Source organism: Hippichthys cyanospilos, chromosome 4 (genome assembly GCF_059441005.1).
Source record: "Hippichthys cyanospilos isolate Australia breed blue-spotted pipefish chromosome 4, RoL_Hcya_1.0, whole genome shotgun sequence".
NCBI lineage: Eukaryota > Metazoa > Chordata > Actinopteri > Syngnathiformes > Syngnathidae > Hippichthys > Hippichthys cyanospilos.
Genome location: NC_142372.1, coordinates 18,216,265 through 18,234,526, shown reverse-complemented (window position 1 = coordinate 18,234,526; position 18,262 = coordinate 18,216,265). Strand labels below are relative to the sequence as shown.

The following is an 18,262-nucleotide window of genomic DNA, read 5'->3' as shown; positions in this document are numbered from 1 at the left end:
TATGACTCATTATCAGAAAACATTGGAGGCGGCTGGATTTTTCAGTGGATTCCTGCTGACATTAGACACTGGAATGAGGGCTAAAATCTCTGTCAGATAATCCACTCATGAAAATCAATGGCTTTATAGCAGAAAGGGTATCCAGTATAAAAATTGCACCCCACATACCATGCAAGTGACTTGCTGTAGCATCCTCGCTAATTCATCTTTGAACATTCAAGGTAATAATAATAACATTAGATTGTGTTTAACCACAGCTATATTGATGACCGGGTAATCCACTTCTTGGTAATTTTAATTCATCATTCATTATCCCTTGTTGAATCAAAATCGTGAGCCAACATGCTGGGTCAAATCCTCAACATAATGTGCTAGGTGTAAACAACCCAGCACTGGCTCAATCCCAGCGGACCAAGTGATGAGTTAGCGATCTCAAACAATTTTTTACAATTGCCTCAGCTTTTTAAAGAATGTAACAGAATTAAGTAAAAAAGCAAAGGAAGCAAAGCTACTTTGCCTATGTACAGTACGTACTGATACGTACTGAGGGACACAATGGAGGGGGTCCAGTCGTTGCAGTATGATGTGCATAAAGTGAGGTTGCATGGGGTAGTGATATTTAGATTTTCTGGATTGGTTGTCTCTTAGCATCAAGAAATGTACACTGTTGTCATTTTTATGGAGAATTTGTCCCAGAGATTCTACTGTTGTACTGTATGTTTGTGTTTGTGTGCGTGTGTTTCGATCAGGGCACTTCAAGCTAGGGCCAGAAAAATTTTGAAAAGCAATACTGTCATGGATATTTCTAGACATAGTATGTGTTAGGCAGTGTATATAGGTTCTTTACATAAATATTTGCTTTGTAAAATCAATCAGTGTATTTATGTTGTTGATATTTAATGGTAATAAGTATTAGGAGAAGTAGCAATAAAACAGGCCAAAATCAAATTGAACTAATGAGCGATGTCTCATTTGACGTAGATTTAAAGATAATGTTTAAGAGTTGAGCAGCTGGAAAAAGGTTTGTATATAACATATGCTGACTTCATGAAAACATGAAATAAATGTTGGGGGATGAGGACAGCATAAAATGGTGCAATAAAATGGTTCGCGGAATAAAAGTCCTGGTAAATTCTTTGTGGAAGTCAAATTCACTGCAGTCCCTGTGAGCTCATCCATCACTCCTCCAGCCTTTCTCCACTGCTTTCTAGTTTCATTGGCTTGGGTCACTCAAGGACAACTGTGAGCTCACAACAAAGCAGACGTGTGTCCCCACTGAAAAAACTCACTGTCTTCAACAATAAAAAAAAGAAGAACAAATAATTTCCACAATCAACAATTGGTTGTGTCGAGCTCACCTTGTGTATTAAAACCATCCCAATACCTTTGCTGTAGACAAGTTTGTTCGTTTTAATGCAAGCAAACAACACAAAACCCCATCGTCAGGCTATTGACAATGTTATAACTTATTTAAACTATGGATATTTGAACACAAACAGTGAAAAACATGCTAAGAGAGCAATTCTCACATGCATATATTAGTTGTCCTCAGCTAAGAATAACAGCTTTTGGTAAATTACAATTCTGAAATAACACCAAGCGAAAGGGAAAAATATTTTGTCACGCATGAATGCCTGTTGTGTCTTTTTCAAAACCTGCCATAAGAGAAAGTTGGCGACAGACAGAACAGACAATTATATGACAATCAGGCGTACCCTGACATGTCTTGAATGCACAGAAAAAATTGCTCAGGACATCAGACATCATTACTCTACTAGACATGCTGAGAAGTATGCAAAGTACCAGGGGAGATGAGAGCGAAAACTGTGTCACCAATTTCATTTGAATGGTTATTGATAGAGATTGATGAGATTGCATTTGTTGTTCTTTTCAAAATACTGTACTTGAATCCCTTAACAAACGTCACAGAATGGATTAAACTACTATCACAAAGCACCAAAGTCACTCAACTTTTTTTCTGAGTGCTTTTTAAACAAATATTTGTACTTCTAGAGACGGGGTGTATTTTTGATACGCCGAATAGCCCTAATCAGCACCAATGACACGCCGTCTGCCAAAGCAAACCACAAACTGACTTCACTGCAGTCCTCTGATCTGGTTTCTCGGCAGCGCGGAGGAAAAAGTAGTCCCAAACAGTTCGTGCCCTGCGACGTGCCAGATATGACTACTTCGGAGAAAAAACAAGAGGGGGTGGGGGGCATTGCACTTCAACGCTTTTCCTTTTTCAACGTTTTCGTCTTCTTGACACCAAACTGTTTGCTGAAAATTCGCATAAAGTCCAACCTGTATTATTTTGTACACGTAAGCCTATAAAGTTCTTTCTTTCTTTCTAACCTTAAACCGTTTGAAGTTATCAGAATGGTTTGAGAGTTGCACTATTGTATATAATTAAAACACACATAAACACAATGTATTACAATTTTGTCCAACTAAACTCGGGATTTGAGGTGGCAACTGCACACACTACTTGAGTATATCCAAAAGACTGGTAAAAATACTGATTAATTACAAAGTATGAACTTTGAAATACAGTTATTTGCAACTGTTACTCCAAAATGAAAGGAACATTTAGGTACCATCATTTAATTTTACTATTAACTTTTTTTTTTCAAGTAAAGCAGGTATTAAATATGCAGTATACAGTAATTTGATTTGTCCAGCTCAACCATCAACCAGGCTAATGTTCATAAGAAATGTTTACTTGTCATTTTTGTTTGTGTTACTTGTTCAGTCCAGCCCTGGCAGTATAAGATCAATGTTTTCTGGTGAACGATTACTGTACAGAAATCAAAACATACTGTTTAATAAATCCTTTACAATTAAGGTAAATTCAATTTAAGTATTTGAATAATTCATCTTCAGTCTTACACTAAATACAACAACAGTGTTGCTAATCAACGCTATTTTTGTTAGTGTAGATGTTAGCTTTGTTAGTTACACTCACTGATTCAAAATAAGCAACTTTATGATACAATCCATTTAAGGCAGTGCTCGGGCTAGTTCATAATTTAAACCAGAGGTGTCAAATTCATTTGTGGAGTTAATCACATTCTAGCTATAGTTTCCCTTGGAGGGGTGTCATGACTGAAATCATACAAATGTGGTGCAAAACAAATGGATAACTCGTTTTTGAGTCAAAAATAATTGTTAGTGCAACAATCGTTGAAGTTGCTACAATAACGCTTTTGGTAACAATATAATGCTTTCTATATTTCTATTATTATTTATTACATATTTGAGATTTTGGTTAGGGATTTCAGCAAGCATCCTGGAAGTTAACATGTATTCTTGATTTGTTTCCACGGGTTACAAAATGATGTTGTTGGCCGGAGCTGGCTCCCAAAACTTGAGTTTGACACCTGTGTGTGTGTGTGTGTGCGTGTTTTTAATAGTATTTGGGAATGGCATTTGTAATTGCTGTAGTGTCGATTTTGAGACCGCACAATAGGTCTCAATGTTTCTGTCTTTTGTGCATGTGTATTATTTGAACAGTACAGAAACGATAGCACGGGTAACAAATGTTGGAGGTAAGAGAAAAATGCCCTTGAATATAATTAGCCAAATAAGGTACAGGTCCCCAAACGCCTAAGTACAACAGCAAAGTCTTCGTAATTCCTTCCTTTCCACCATGGGACTTGACGACGCATATTTTGGTCGTCGACAAATGACCGATCTACAAGCGACCAAGCGAGGCTTTGGAAGCGTTTAAACCGAGATTAGTCGCCTCCTCGGCCGCTATAGGGAGCAGCATCTCCCGCTGAGAAGGAGCACAGTGTCTCTGTGCGCGGCGGAGGGATACACTAACCCTCATGTCATCTTGGTGCTGAGGCACTCGCATAGCAAAAAATGTCTGCCGAAAGGAAACTCTAAGTGGTACTAATAGAGCATATTTCCTACCGGTTTTGCCGTTTAAAGGCACATTTTACGCGTGTAGAGGCGTGCCGCGAGAAGGCGAGTCTTCACCAGATCACCGTAGTCGGGATTTCACTCGAAAAAAAGGTAAGATATCAGGGGGTACTCGAGCGAAATGGTCTCGGACCAGTGAAAGAAGTTGAGAGTTGGAGGACTGTAAATTGCGTTTTGTGGTCTGCTGCCGAGATTTCACATTGCCGCTTGTTCATATCTACTTTATGTCCATTCGAACAGCAGTGAATTTATGTGACATTCGGCGGAAAGGGGCAATTGTCCGTCTACTTAATGTACAAAAAGCGCCCAGATAGTCTGCTAGCTCGCTCCAAATCCTTGGGAAGTCATACTGTAATTGCGGTTAGCAATAGCAACTTAGCAATGTCACTTGAAACCTTATAGTCCTCCTTTCTAAAAGCCTCAAATACACAACTGTAGTATGTTAAAGTTAGAGGCATTGTATCTTTGTTACAGCGTGTAGTGTCCGATGGTCAGAGAATGTCACGGATGCGATGTTGCTGCCGATGCTGCTGCTGCATGCCTTGCCTTTAATAACCACGGAGAATGCATTTGAATGTCTGGATATTACTTATTACACATCAGTGATATTGCACATTCAATTTTGCCCCCGTGAAAAGAATGCGACTCATTTGCACCACAGCACAGCTATTAAAATATTTGTCCATTCAGAAATGTGATTACGTCTCCTAAAATGCCCCAAACTACACCAAAATTTAAGTATTTTGGACAAGTTCTGTACTTTCTTTTTTTTTTTTTTTACACTCAAAACGGCCAGAGAAATGTTGATCCGTCTCCAGTGTCTACTAAAAACGGATCATAGATTTACCAGTGTGTAAAAACAACAAAAACAAAAATGTACGTGCCATAAACTGGTGTAATTTTATGGATCAGGGGTATCTTGAGTTATTTTGAAACGGTTCAGAAATCTTTCAGTTTAACCACCCCATTTTGTCACGTTACCACATACAGTAAATATGCACCTGTTGATTTTTGGAAGGGTCATTAGGGAAGGCTTGGACTCTGCATTATAATGATTTTAATGATTTGTTAATCAACCTTTTTACTGGTCTGTTTTTTGATTCCATTCCCAGTTTTTCATAGAAAACATTGCCTATTTGTAATTTTATTTTGCAAGGCAATAAAAAATATATAATTTTGTTCATTTTATATATATATATATATATATATATATATATATATATATATATATATATATATATTTGTATATATATATATATATATTTGTATATATATATATATATTTGTATATATATATATATATATATATATATATATATATATATATAACATTGCCTATTTGTAATTTTATTTTGCAAGGCAATAAAAAATATATAATTTTGTTCATTTTATATATATATATATATATATATATATATATATATATATATATATATATATACTGTCTACAGTGTGTATGATATTTCAGGGATGCAACAGTAAAAAAAAAAATGTTGAAGCAAAGTCTCTGCCCTGAAGCTCCGCAGGGATAATTTCCACATGGACTAATGTTGCTGTACATGCACACACCACTCAGTATAGAAATATGATGTTACCATAGTCGTGAGCCAGGGGAAAAGAGTTTTTAAAAGACAGAAAATATCCAAAGTTTTGGTTCATTTCGTGCTTAACAAGGGAAATGAAGTGAAATTTATTCCACAACAGCATATCTATGATCACCAAACCAAGGTAACGTAGCTAACTTAATATAAACGTATTATCGCTAGTTTGAACATATTATAATATCCCTGCAAGTGGTCGGATAGCCACAGCTACAGGCGCACTTTCAGTAACTTCATTGAACAAATTGTAAAACAATAGAAATATGTATGCGTAAGCACAGATACTTCAGTCACAGATACTCCAGTCGAATGTGAAAATGGTGACTACAAGTGGACAAAATAATCATTGCCCCTAATGCACACATGTTGCTCTGGTATTAATGTTCAATAAATGTATCATTTATATTCATAGTTTGTGGTAAATTAAATGTTAGGATTGAAAAGATTAGTATGACTATACATTTTATTATTTTAGTTATATCTTCTCATAAAGAAATAGAAAAATGAAGAAAAATCAGTTTCATAGGAATGGATTTTACACATGCTAACGCGACTGCAGACACGCATTCATAGAAATAGGTTGGCCCAGTGGCGGCAATATATGGGGAAAGTTTTCATTTCAGATTTTGAATGTAAACATATTTGGATAGTTTTGCTCTAAGAAGAAGATAACGCTTAAACAACATCATATTTATGATCGCGGACACAAGGTACCTAATCACCGTTGGCAAATTTCATGTTTTCTACCACCGCCACTCAGAAAACAGCCAGCTCCTAACCTAAGCCATAAACAGCCAACTCCATTCTCATCAGGGGACGCACACAACATCACCAGGCCAAGCCCTGCCATTTAAAGTCAGTTTGAAAATGTAATTCCTCCGAAAAATTGATTAAGGGTGTGATATTAATTTAGTAATGCATATAGACTATTTAAAACATTTATCCAAAATCTTTAGTTCTCATTTTGAGATAGAAAATTGTTATGAGGTTGTCAAAATGAATCCGGAACATACAACCTGTATGTGTGCATGGAAAACGAACAAGTGGGTAAGCATTAACAAAACGACTCAACAGTTATGTGACCTGATGTTTCTGTGTTTCCTCCAGGTCTTAAGCTTGCCAGAATGAATCCTCAGCAGCGGATTGCCGCTCTCGGAACAGACAAGGAATTGAGTGACCTGCTTGATTTCAGTGCGGTATGAGACAATTTCCAGTTCTTGTGCCCATTCAGGTGTCTCATATTTGTTAGCACTTACAGCTTAACTTGTTCATCAACACCCACTGACAATTGCCATCCCTGGCTCTTGAACTGCAGCCTTTGAAAATCTGTTGTATGTTTTGATTTGTGTTTCATTTTGTCCACGTTCATTTTTACAGATGTTCTCTCCACCCGTCAACGGAGGGAAGAACAGGCCAACAACACTTGGAAGCAGCCAGTTTAGTGCATCAGGTAGGGCCCACCAGTTATCTGAAGTGTCATGCAGTGTGTGTCTTACATATGCAGCTCGCTGTCAGTTTTTTACGGCTCGTCTGGAGCTCTGGAGTAGCTTGAAATCAGTCTTGAAATTGCTTGGATTTCATTTTGAAATGAGTGCATCAAGCCTGAGTTTGAATTGAATCAGGTAAAAAAGTAGGCTGGTCCTGCATAAGAGAAGTGAGTGTTTGATATAAACAATTTTGATGTGTGTCATAGATGTATGCAAATGTTATTTATTATTACTTAAGGGCGACAGTATCTAGATTGCACCCACAGCCACTGGGGAACTGATTACATGTTTGGGACAGGAATTTATATTCACAGTGTAGTGGTGCCTTGAGATAGAACTGACTATAATTTGATTTTTTTTTTTTTTTTTTTACTGGTTATGAATTTATTCATAGTTTTTATTTTGCAAAGACGTGTGAGCAAAGACTTGACATATGAATCTTCTGTTAATTGCTACACAGATACATTCACCTTGTGTATTTAAAATGACTGTATAGTTTAGCCTTTCAGTGTGCTCAATCTTAATGCTAATGCTAAATAGCATCTACTTTGCAGTGCTATGTATAACCCTTTAAGCAATTTTAGATAGAATATGTATGGTGCAACAAATCATGTAGACATATCATATACCAGTATTCTGTCATAAATACATATGTCATTTGATAGAATAAAAACTGATATTATTGCTATACTGATGAGTTTACAAGAGTTGAGATCGCTTGAGGTCTCAATGAACAGTGTATGTCTTTCTGTCTTATACTACCCACAGGTGGCCAAGATAAGCCCATGAGACAGAACATCAAAATGGCCATTCAGCTTTTGCACTTTGACAAAAAATAATTTTAATTCATTTTAAGTATGTCATTACTCATGTTTTTAGGGATTACAATATTATGTAGTCCTATTTTTCCTAATTTAAAAACACTTTACATTTTGTTTATGTGTGTGTGGGGGGGCTTAAATGTATTAAGACATTTACATTAATTTTCAATGGGAAAAGTTGATTTCAGAGTATTATTTGTAAACAGTTGGAGATAATTACTATGCACACAATCTGAAAGTATATGTATATAATCTGCATACTTATGGCCTGTTAGTTGTGTTTTTTTCGTTGTGTTTGTCTTACATTTGGTTAAGACAGTTAACATAGAGTGTTAACTGCATAACCTTATGGATATCTTTTTTGTTCTCATTGAAGACTTCTTATTGACATTCATGTGGACAGCAAAATATTATTGTATGTATAAACATGTTTCTACACTGTGCACATGACAATGAATTTTGTTGGATTTTTGATAAGGTAAGAGCATAAAATCATTTCACTGCTCAAGATTATAGTGATTTTGTTAACCTGTTTATGTCATCACTCCCTCAGAAATTATAGCTCTTTTGATCTATGGTGCACCTTAACTGAAAAACAAGTTAGTGCTGGGTTTGTTTTGAATAAACAGAGGTCAGATTTCGCTTCCTTGCCGTGAATGCGACAGGACATTAAACCAGAGCGTATCTATTGTGTGACGCCAGAAGAGAAAGTCAACAAAACAAGCATTATGTTTTCTGAGAGCACGTTTTGTGCGCGCCTACAAAGCCTTGTTGTCCTCAGTTATCTGGGAAATGAAAGACACACATCGAGGGGAACTGAACAAAAAGACAAAAGCGAGAGAGCAGAGCTGTCATCCATGAAGTGAATTGGAAAGATGATTTTTTTTTCAACACCTTGTCTGTCCTCGAGAAAGCAAGTGAAAATACTCCTCACTCACAAAATTTACAGAAATCCCTTATTTTAATTTTAAGGTCAGATCCGGACTGGAAACAACTCACTGATTGAGATGAAAAGAAAAAATTCCTCCTCTGAAAGCATTTAACAAAGCGGCTGTATTCCTTGATTACAGTTAGTCTGCAGTTAGTGGTTGGTTATCTTTACCCAGTCTGAGTTCAAGGCTGCTTGCATGTGCAACATGCCTGAGGCAAATCGTGCAACAAGAGATGAGCTACAAGCTATGTGAATGGTGTGCGTGCGCGCGTGCGTGCGTGCGTATATGTGTGTGAGAGATTTACCCTTCCCCTCCCCCTGTGCCACATGATGGGCTCAGAGAGAAATAGCAGGAATTCATCATTGATGAATATCTTAATCTTGTTTTGGTCATTCAAAATTGGACTTCCTGAGAACAAATATGCAATATAAGGATTATGTTAGCTGGGTTAAATGTACCATGGTTCATTGAGATGCAAGTTTAAATCAATCTGTTCTCATTGTTCAAAAAGGTGCGCCAATACTACAACAGTTATGCTTTAAGGTTAAAACAGATAACGATAACGGCGCATTAACTCATTGTGACTTATGCTATGCAAAATGGATGCATGTCAGTTGGCAATCAGTTCATTCAAGTGTCAAAAGCTAAACTTCAATTCAAGAGAAGCCTGCTATATTAAAGTATCACTGAAGTTGTTCCTTTGTTTTATTTAGATAAACTGTGGCATTCTGAAGTAGCAGTCTTGTATTTCTTTATACTCACCTTAATTTAGGGTTAACATGCAGAGGTAACATGGCATTTCTATTTGTATATCTGCCAGAGAAGCCTTCTTCATGTTTTCTTTATCCTGTCTTTTATGTATTCAGACAAGTGGCTATAGAAAATGGATGGAAGGAACGCTACATAGTACAGTGGGCCCCCTCGTTAAATAGCTAATGTGTTTAGAACCCTAGGTAAAAACAGCAAATTGTACATACATATTAAAAATTGGTACCAAAATAGTATAGTAAGTGCTACGTATCAGAAAACATCATAAACAAAAATATAGAAAGGATTTACTTACCTTTGAGTGCCGCTTCTTATGCCCATACTCCCTAATAAGGGTTATCTCCAGCATCGTTTCCATATAAATCATCTTCTTACTTCTCTCTTTAACATCACTAGCAATCTTGGGACCCATGGCTAACCCTTTCACCTTTGAATTAAGCAGTAAAATGCACTATAAATACGGTTTTGTAACCACTCACAATCGAACAAAGCTTTACCGTCCCGCCATTTTGCAACAAGTGAGGCTGACCAATAGCAGACCACCATCTCCGTGAGGAGACGCCGACCAAAAGCAGAAATGTAGTGATGTGTTGCAGGGACAGCAACTGAAAATAAGTGTAATTACCTAAAAACGCCTGCAGATGGAGACAAAACAACACAAATACAGCCAAGCTCCTAGGGTCATGACAGTTGCAAAACCGGGAAAATGTCATAAAGAGGGGATGAAAAAACGAGGTATTGTCTCAGAGAGGCTAAAAAATAGGATCAGCATTAAAGTGTTGTAACTATGGATGGGCGAGTACCGATAACTACCTGGTGTTGTAGGCCATACTAATGGCCTAGTATATTTTTTGCACTACATGATATTCTGCACTATATGACTAGCACCATTGTCTCTGTTTGTTTTTTATTGCTATTTAATGCTATTTATTTATTGCTCAATTATGGAATGTAGTCTGCTGGTAGGGAACAAAATAAGAATTTCATTGTATCGTACAACTATACATATGACAATAAATCTCTTGAATCTTGAATCTCGTATCATTGACTACTTACAGTGACAATATGTAATATTTATGTTATGTTATGTTATAGTTATGGAAAGCGAAGGAGGAAAACCTTCACCAATGTAATTCAAATCACTTTTTGGATGTCAATTTGTGTCTTGTGTGCAGATGAGCGAGTTTTTGGTTTGTATGTCAAGTGCGAATAAAAACTAAAAACAAGGACGAAAGGGCGCTATTGGACGAAAAGCAAAAGTTGGATGCCTCTGGAGCGACGCGACACCGAAGGCGAAGCCATATTTCGTTCCATAGCCAAAGTAAAAATAAATAAATGAATAAATAAATAATATTTGTCGCTCTGCGTCGCAGCAGCCAGTCAAGCAAGCTTTGGGAATGTTCTCCATCTCACAAAGGGGAGAGGGATGAATCATGGCGGCCGGGTAAGAGCAATCACCCGGCTTGTGGAATAGTGGAGGAGGAACTTTAGATACCTGTTATTTGCAGTATTTACCTCAATTTTTAACAGCTGGTGAAGTATAGTGCAAGATAGCGATAGTGCAGCGTAAACAGCACAGTATTTACCACTCAGTTTTGACCACTTGATTGCGACGTAGAATTTTTTTTTTTCTGTCAGACGAGTATTGGGGAAAGCGAGAGACATGCGATGCAAAAAAAAAAAAGAATAAAGGTATAAAGAATAAAGGTGCTGAAAAAAACTGAAGAAAACAGTGCCTCTGCTACATCTCAGAAAAGAAGTGAAAGTTCTCAGCGGTGCTCTCTCTTCTTGATCCACTGTAAAATGCACAACAACCTCACGCCCCTCCCCTCAGGAGATGTGAACAAGCTAAATGCCGACAGCTAACCCCCTGCGACTGAAAGCTTACAGAATGAGCGTAGCGAAAAATTTTTTGGTGTGAACGTAGCATTATAGTCCAGTGCAGCTTATCTGCAGTTTTTATTTATTTTTATTTTGTTTACTAGCCATCAGGGGGAAATCCAATGGCAAAGCAAATGTGTATATCTGTTGGTGTCAATTTATTGAACTATGAAATAGAACTGAAAAGATGTGAATCAATTGTTGTGCTCAAAAAGAATTTTAAAAATACAGTATTAAAAATATAATTATTATAAGTTGAAAAAGATCTGGTATAAAAGTTTGTCATGTGTACATTTGATAGTTATATGTTACAGTATATACAATGGTATCTCTACTTACAATTTATTTTTTTTGTTCCGGAAGTAATTTTGTGATGCTTTTTGCATGTAAATAGGCCAGTGCCATCAAAGTCCAAAAACACACCTCAACCCTTTAAAAATGTATCAAAAACTGTAACAAAGAAGAAGTACATTAGTTCATATTAATCATGTAATTCAATGTACATCATGTGAAGAATAATGAAATTGATGTTTATTTACCTTTGGGGCAACTGCAAAGCGTGAGAGAGAAGCAGAGCGTACGGTGGCGGACGGCATGCAGGGGCGGTGAAGGAGGAGACAAGTGTGTTATGATTTTCTTTTTAGCAATTTCTTGGCACCAGTATAAATGTGCAATAAACACAAGGAAACATCCAAGAAAATGTTGCGGGTTGTGATGACGTATTACATTACAGTCTAGTTAGCGCAAGCGCTGGTGTCTACTGTCTCAATATCATACATCAACAATATTTGCCTCTCGTATCCTGAATTTCCTTCGCAACAAGAGGTAATATTATTTCCAAAAGGCGTTCCGTGACCTGACTTTCTCAAGAGACATTTGTAAGTAGAGGTACCACGATATACGATTTTATATATGAATTATGTGCAATGTGTTTATATGTTCAATAAAATAATAGATCAGTCAAATTACACAAAGGGAGACGGAAGAAGACACTATCAAAGTGTTGATGTTGAGTTTGAACTGCTAGAACCCTGTGGGTGTTATGTTATATGTTGCTGCTAAACATGCAGGCATGCTCATTTTGTTTAAGATAGGATGTTGTGGTTAAACGTTTTGAATATGATAAAAAAAAAAAAAAAACTATAAGCAGGTAGTTAAAAGTTTTGAATATGATAAAAAAAAAAAAAACCTTCAATATACTGTACTGTACAATCTTTCTGAATAAATATCTCAGATACGACTTGTGGCTTACAGTCCGGTGCTACTTATCTTTATTGCTCAATCTGTGCTGCTGCGGCCTATATACCAATGTGGTTTATAGTCCAAAATTTCTGCTCATTTTAATAGGGAAGCTTGATGATACCACATGAAGCTTATCTACAATACTTTTCTCCATTGGTGTTCAATATTGGTACAGTAGTTTTATTTGAGTCAGTGACACAGTTGATTGCAATGGTTTAGTGCTGTAACTGGGCCCATGAGCTTAGCGTTTGCTGCCATGTGACCTACATAATATCCCCAATAAAGTCTTAACTTTCACAATTGGCACAGCTTGCATTAGTGAATGCAAAAGAGTGCGACTTGCAGAAAATTATGATGACAATAAACTGTTGACGCTCTGAAGTATATCTGGCCGACTGCGAGTGCATCCCTCCTGCGACTGGCCCCCAGTTTGTCCTCATGTGTTTGTGATCCTCAAAGAGGGAAGAAGCGCCTACATAAGTGATTGTGAACATAAGGCGAGGGAGTGTGCAGACAGAGGTGTGGAAATTGCCTGGAATGAGAGTTTGGACTATTGCATCTCAGCTGGGCATAGCCAGATAATTGAGGCAGAGCATAACTGGCAAGACATGCCTCAGAAAGATGGATTGGAAGAATATATATTCCCAGGGCCTTTGACAGAGATTCATCACTGCTCCCTTCCAGCTGTGTTGATGATGCATGTTTATAGGGCCATTGACTCGTCAGTATGGTTGCTACTGATGAATGGTTAGTGTGAAGCTGGCTTACTAAAGATGCTGAGACTATGAATTGTAATGCGATAAGAGTCCATTTTCAAACTGGTAACATACAATCATGTCTCATGTGATGAATTGAAGATGTAGTCAAATATTAAATTGATAATACTGTTCTCAATGCAATAGCATTCAAGGGACACTGTGTAAGATTTAGACCGATTTGTTTGTTATATGTTATATGTTGCAGCACTTTCTTCTGTCTCTAATGAAAAACTGTCAAATCTTATACAGTGTCCCTTTAAGTTATTTACAGCCACATACAGTGGCCCTCAGGGTCTATTTCTGTTCTCATGTCATGGAGTTGGCTCTATTTCTTTGCCCGAGCAGGCTGCTTTTTGCATCCAAGGCATCATTACACTTTTACAAAAAGGTTTCTGTGCATGGCATTGTGTTATTTTTTACAGCATCTGAGTTATTTGGCTTTTTTTCTTTTGAAATCAAAGTTCAATAAATTAGATTACATTTTTTTTCTGAGATACGAAATAACATCAGGGAGCATCAATAACTGCCGTTACCCTAAACACAATATTGTCTCAAGCAGCACAAGCAATCAAACATTTTTGACTGGATCACACAAATACGATTTTTAAAAATCATATGTGTTTCAATATATGCCAGATGGTCCACCTGCACAATTTTAGGAGGTGTTATTGATTTATATTTCTTTTTGATTTTGAAACACATGTTTACTTTCTTTTTGAATGGGTTTGCTTGTTTGAATGTTTGTGTGTGTTAATGCTTGAAATGCAAAACATTTGTTATATTTGACAGCTTATGCCATCTTAAGTTTCACGGCAAACTGGGAGATGCAGCTCAAAGCCTACTAAATTTTTTTTTAATAATACTACATGAATGAACTACATGAACCACTAATTGTGCAAGTTCTCCAACTTGGAAAGATTAGAGAGGCCTTAAATTGTCAACATAGGTAAACCTCAACCATGAGAGAATGTGAAAAAAAAAACCCAGAAAGTCACATTGTTTGATTTTTAAAGAATTTATTTGCAAATTATGGTGGAAAATAAGTATTTAGTCACCAACAAACAAGCAAGATTCATGGCTGTGAAAGAGGGCTAACTTCTTCTAATGAGGTCTAACAAGGTCTAATGATGCTTCACTCGTTACCTGTATTAATGGCACCTGTTTTAACTCATTATCGGTATAAAAGACACCTGTCCACAACCAGTCAGTCAAGTCAAGTCAGTCACACTCCAAACTCCACTATGGCCAAGACCAAAGAGCTGTCGAAGAACACCAGAGACAAAATTGTAGACCTGCACCAGTCTGGGAAGACTGAATCTGCAATAGGTAAAACGCTTGGTGTAAAAAAATCAACTGTGGGAGCAATTATTAGAAAATGGAAGACATACAAGACCACTGATAATCTCCCTCGATCTGGGGCTCCATGCAAGATCTCACCCCGTGGCGTCAAAATGATAACAAGAACGGTGAGCAAAAATCCCAGAGCCACACGGGGGGACCTAGTGAGTGACCTACAGAGAGCTGGGACCACAGTAACAAAGGCTACTATCAGTAATACAATGCGCCGCCAGGGACTCAAATCCTGCACTGCCAGACGTGTCCCCCTGCTGAAGCCAGTACTCGTCCAGGCCCGTCTGCGGTTCGCTAGAGAGGATTTGGATGATCCAGAAGAGGACTGGGAGAATGTGTAATGGTCAGATGAAACCAAAATAGAACTTTTTGGTAGAAATGCAGGTTCTCGTGTTTGGAGGAGAAAGAATACGGAATTGCATCCCAAGAACACCATACCCACTGTGATGCATGGGGGTGGAAACATCATGCTTTGGGGCTGTTTTTCTGCAAAGGGACCAGGACGGTTGATCTGTGTAAAGGGTAGAATGAATGGGGCCATGTATCGAGAGATTTTGAGTGAAAATCTCTTTCCATCAGCGAGGGCATTGAAGATGAGACGTGGCTGGGTCTTTCAGCATGACAATGATCCCAAACACACAGCCAGGGCAACAAAGGAGTGGCTTCGTAAGAAGCATTTCCAGGTCCTGGAGTGGCCTAGCCAGTCTCCAGATCTCAACCCTATAGAAAATCTGTGGAGGGAGTTCAAAGTCTGTGTTGCCCAACGACAGCCCCAAAACATCACTGCTTTTGAGGAGATCTGGATGGAGGAAGGGGCCAAAATATCAGCAACAGTGTGTGAAAAGCTTGTGAAGAGTTACAGAAAACATTTGGCCTCCGTTATTGCCAACAAAGGGTACATAACAAAGTATTGAGATGAACTTTTGGTATTGGCCAAATATGTATTTTCCACCACAATTTGCAAATAAATTATTTAAAAATCAAACAATGTGACTTTCTGTTTTTTTTTTTTTCCACATTCTGTCTCTCATGGTTGAGGTTTACCCATGTTGACAATTTCAGGCCTCTCTAATCTTACCAAGTTTGAGAACTTGCACAATTAGTGGTTGACTAAATACTTATTTGCCCCACTGTATGATTGACGCCCTGAAATTTTTTAACAACCTCTCAAAATTTACTCTTTACAGTTGCTTGTTTCCTCTCTTTCTGGCCATCAGAGCTGCAGCTAAAACATATTTTAATTATTTAATTTAATTATTTTAATTTTGTCTTTAGAGCTGATGAATTTCCATCCATTATTTTTTTAACTGACAATGCTAAAAACACATTTTGTGATTTGGTTGCTGGTTTGGTCCGTGACACAGCAGAAAAATCCTTGATCATTATTTCCCAATTTAAAAGCAGATGTTTGCGAATGTTTTACTGTATTTGGATTTAATACAATTATAATTAGTTTGCATTCACAGAGGACAAAAGGCATGTGAAAATATTTCCAGTCAACTAACTAATGTTTGAGCAGTTGGACAATTTTAGGTCTATAAACAATCAATTACCTAAAATAATTATTGATTAATTTGTAATTGATTATTTGTTGATTAATGGTTGCACCTCTAGTGGCATTGACATCTTCCTTAACAATCAGGATATGTTTTTGGAGTGGTTACAGTAAGAATGAATACATTGCACTATATTCAGTGGTCATTTTACCCCAGGGAATTGTTTGGTTCCCCGGATTCGCAATACTAAAAAGCTATGGGTTCCAACAGAAATGTTTGTGATCCCAAACATTGCACATTGGACAAAATAAGTCCACGTAAGTTCAAAATGCATTTATAAGACTTGTGCAAAAACCAATAACAGATATAAACAAATGTCAAAGTAAAATTTATCAAAATATTAGAATGAATTTACATGTAGCCCCCCTCATCATCTTCTCTATACTGCAACCACTGATATAACTTAGAACATTTTGGTATTGAGACAACGATATCCTGCAGAAATCTCACAACAACAAGACCTTGGGTAAAAACAAGATGTGACCTGATCAAAACAAACTTGGTGGAAAAAGTAAGTTTTCAAGTTTTTTGAAGAAAAGAGTAAATGGATGATGATTAATAACTTGATCTAAAAAAAAAAATAGGGTTGGGAATCTTGGACTGTGTCATGATTTGATTCAATTCTGATTTTGGGGCCTCAGATTAAATTCAGAATCGATTTTCAGTTCAAAACAATTTCAATTCGATTCAACCAAAAATGATTTGCAAGACAGAATAAAAAAGGAAAACAGTGTCTTTTTGTACAACTTCATTTTTTTTTTTTTTTTTACATTTACTCATTCCGTAGTATGGAAGCAGACAGCAAAAAAATACCAGCTTGCAACTTTTACAATGACACACGTCAGTAGATGTGCAGTGCAAGTGTTACCAACTGTTGTATTTTTATTTTTATTTTATTTTGCAATAAGCCATTAAGTGGGGCGTCTCAGTAAAAGAGTGGTTAGCTTGTCTGCCTCACAGTTCTAAGGTCCCAGGTCCACCTCTGTCCCGGGCCCTCCTTTGTGGAGTTTGCATGTTCTCCCTGTACCCATGTGTTTTTTTTTAGGCTTTTCCAGTTTCCTCCCACAATCCCAAAAACATGCATGGTAGGTACATACAGTACCTACCATTGGAGACTCCAAATCAACCTTAGGTCTGTTTGTGAGTATTGAAAGGTTGCTTGTCTCTGTATGCCCTACAATTGGCTAGCAACCACTTCAGGTTGTACCCCGCCCACTGCCTGAAGACAGCTGGAATAGACTCCATGCCCACGACCCATAAGCGGCTAAGAAAATGGAAGGATGGTCCACTAAGTTTCGTCCGGCTGCGTTTCTTGGTGTGCAAAGCTTCTAAAACATACTTAGATGTGTCAATGCCAAATTTGCAATGTACATTTCTACCACAGTGCTTCTTAACAAATTTCTGAAAAGTCAATATAACAAGATATATGAGAAAACCAATGGATGTTGGCCAGCCAATCCACCATAGACTGAGTACAAGTTATTGCAGGCTGTTGCTGTGCAAGATTCGGGCATTTGCACATTGGAGCATATGAGTCATCTTGACTTGTTGACTGAGTTGTGCTTGTCCTCCCCTGACAGGTATGGATGAGCGGACCAACCAAGCATCTTGGGCCCCAGGTGGCGAATCCAGTCCTTCATACGAACCCTCCCGGGTAAGATAACCCGAACCTTAACACCTTCGAAAGCCCTTTCTGCTCCACAGCACATCATTTAACAGTCATCACACGGAGGCGGTACTTTGACCAGTGAATGACCTGTAATGGATATCTTTTATCAAATCTCTGAATTCTCTTTGCTTGAATAGTGTTATACTCTTGTGCTAGCTGGCTAAATCAAGCACAGATAATCTGTTGTTGGAATGCTTGACCTGGATCATCTCTAGTTGAGTGCTTTGGAACCTCTGCTTTGAGTGTGCAGACCCTGGCTGCGGTTCATAA

The 18,262-nt window shown here is 37.6% G+C and overlaps 1 protein-coding gene across 1 annotated transcript in view; it reads left to right on the top strand.

The window, feature by feature from the left end:
- The first annotated feature begins 3,835 nt into the window (after positions 1–3,835).
- Positions 3,836–18,262, top strand: part of tcf12 (transcription factor 12) — a 76,933-nt gene continuing 62,506 nt past the window's right edge. The window contains exons 1-4 of the mRNA XM_088413025.1: positions 3,836–4,020; positions 6,636–6,724; positions 6,906–6,978; positions 17,904–17,977. Coding sequence (XP_088269151.1) covers positions 6,653–6,724; positions 6,906–6,978; positions 17,904–17,977 — 219 coding nt within the window. The 5' untranslated portion in view covers positions 3,836–4,020; positions 6,636–6,652. The remainder of the gene's footprint in view (positions 4,021–6,635; positions 6,725–6,905; positions 6,979–17,903; positions 17,978–18,262) is intronic.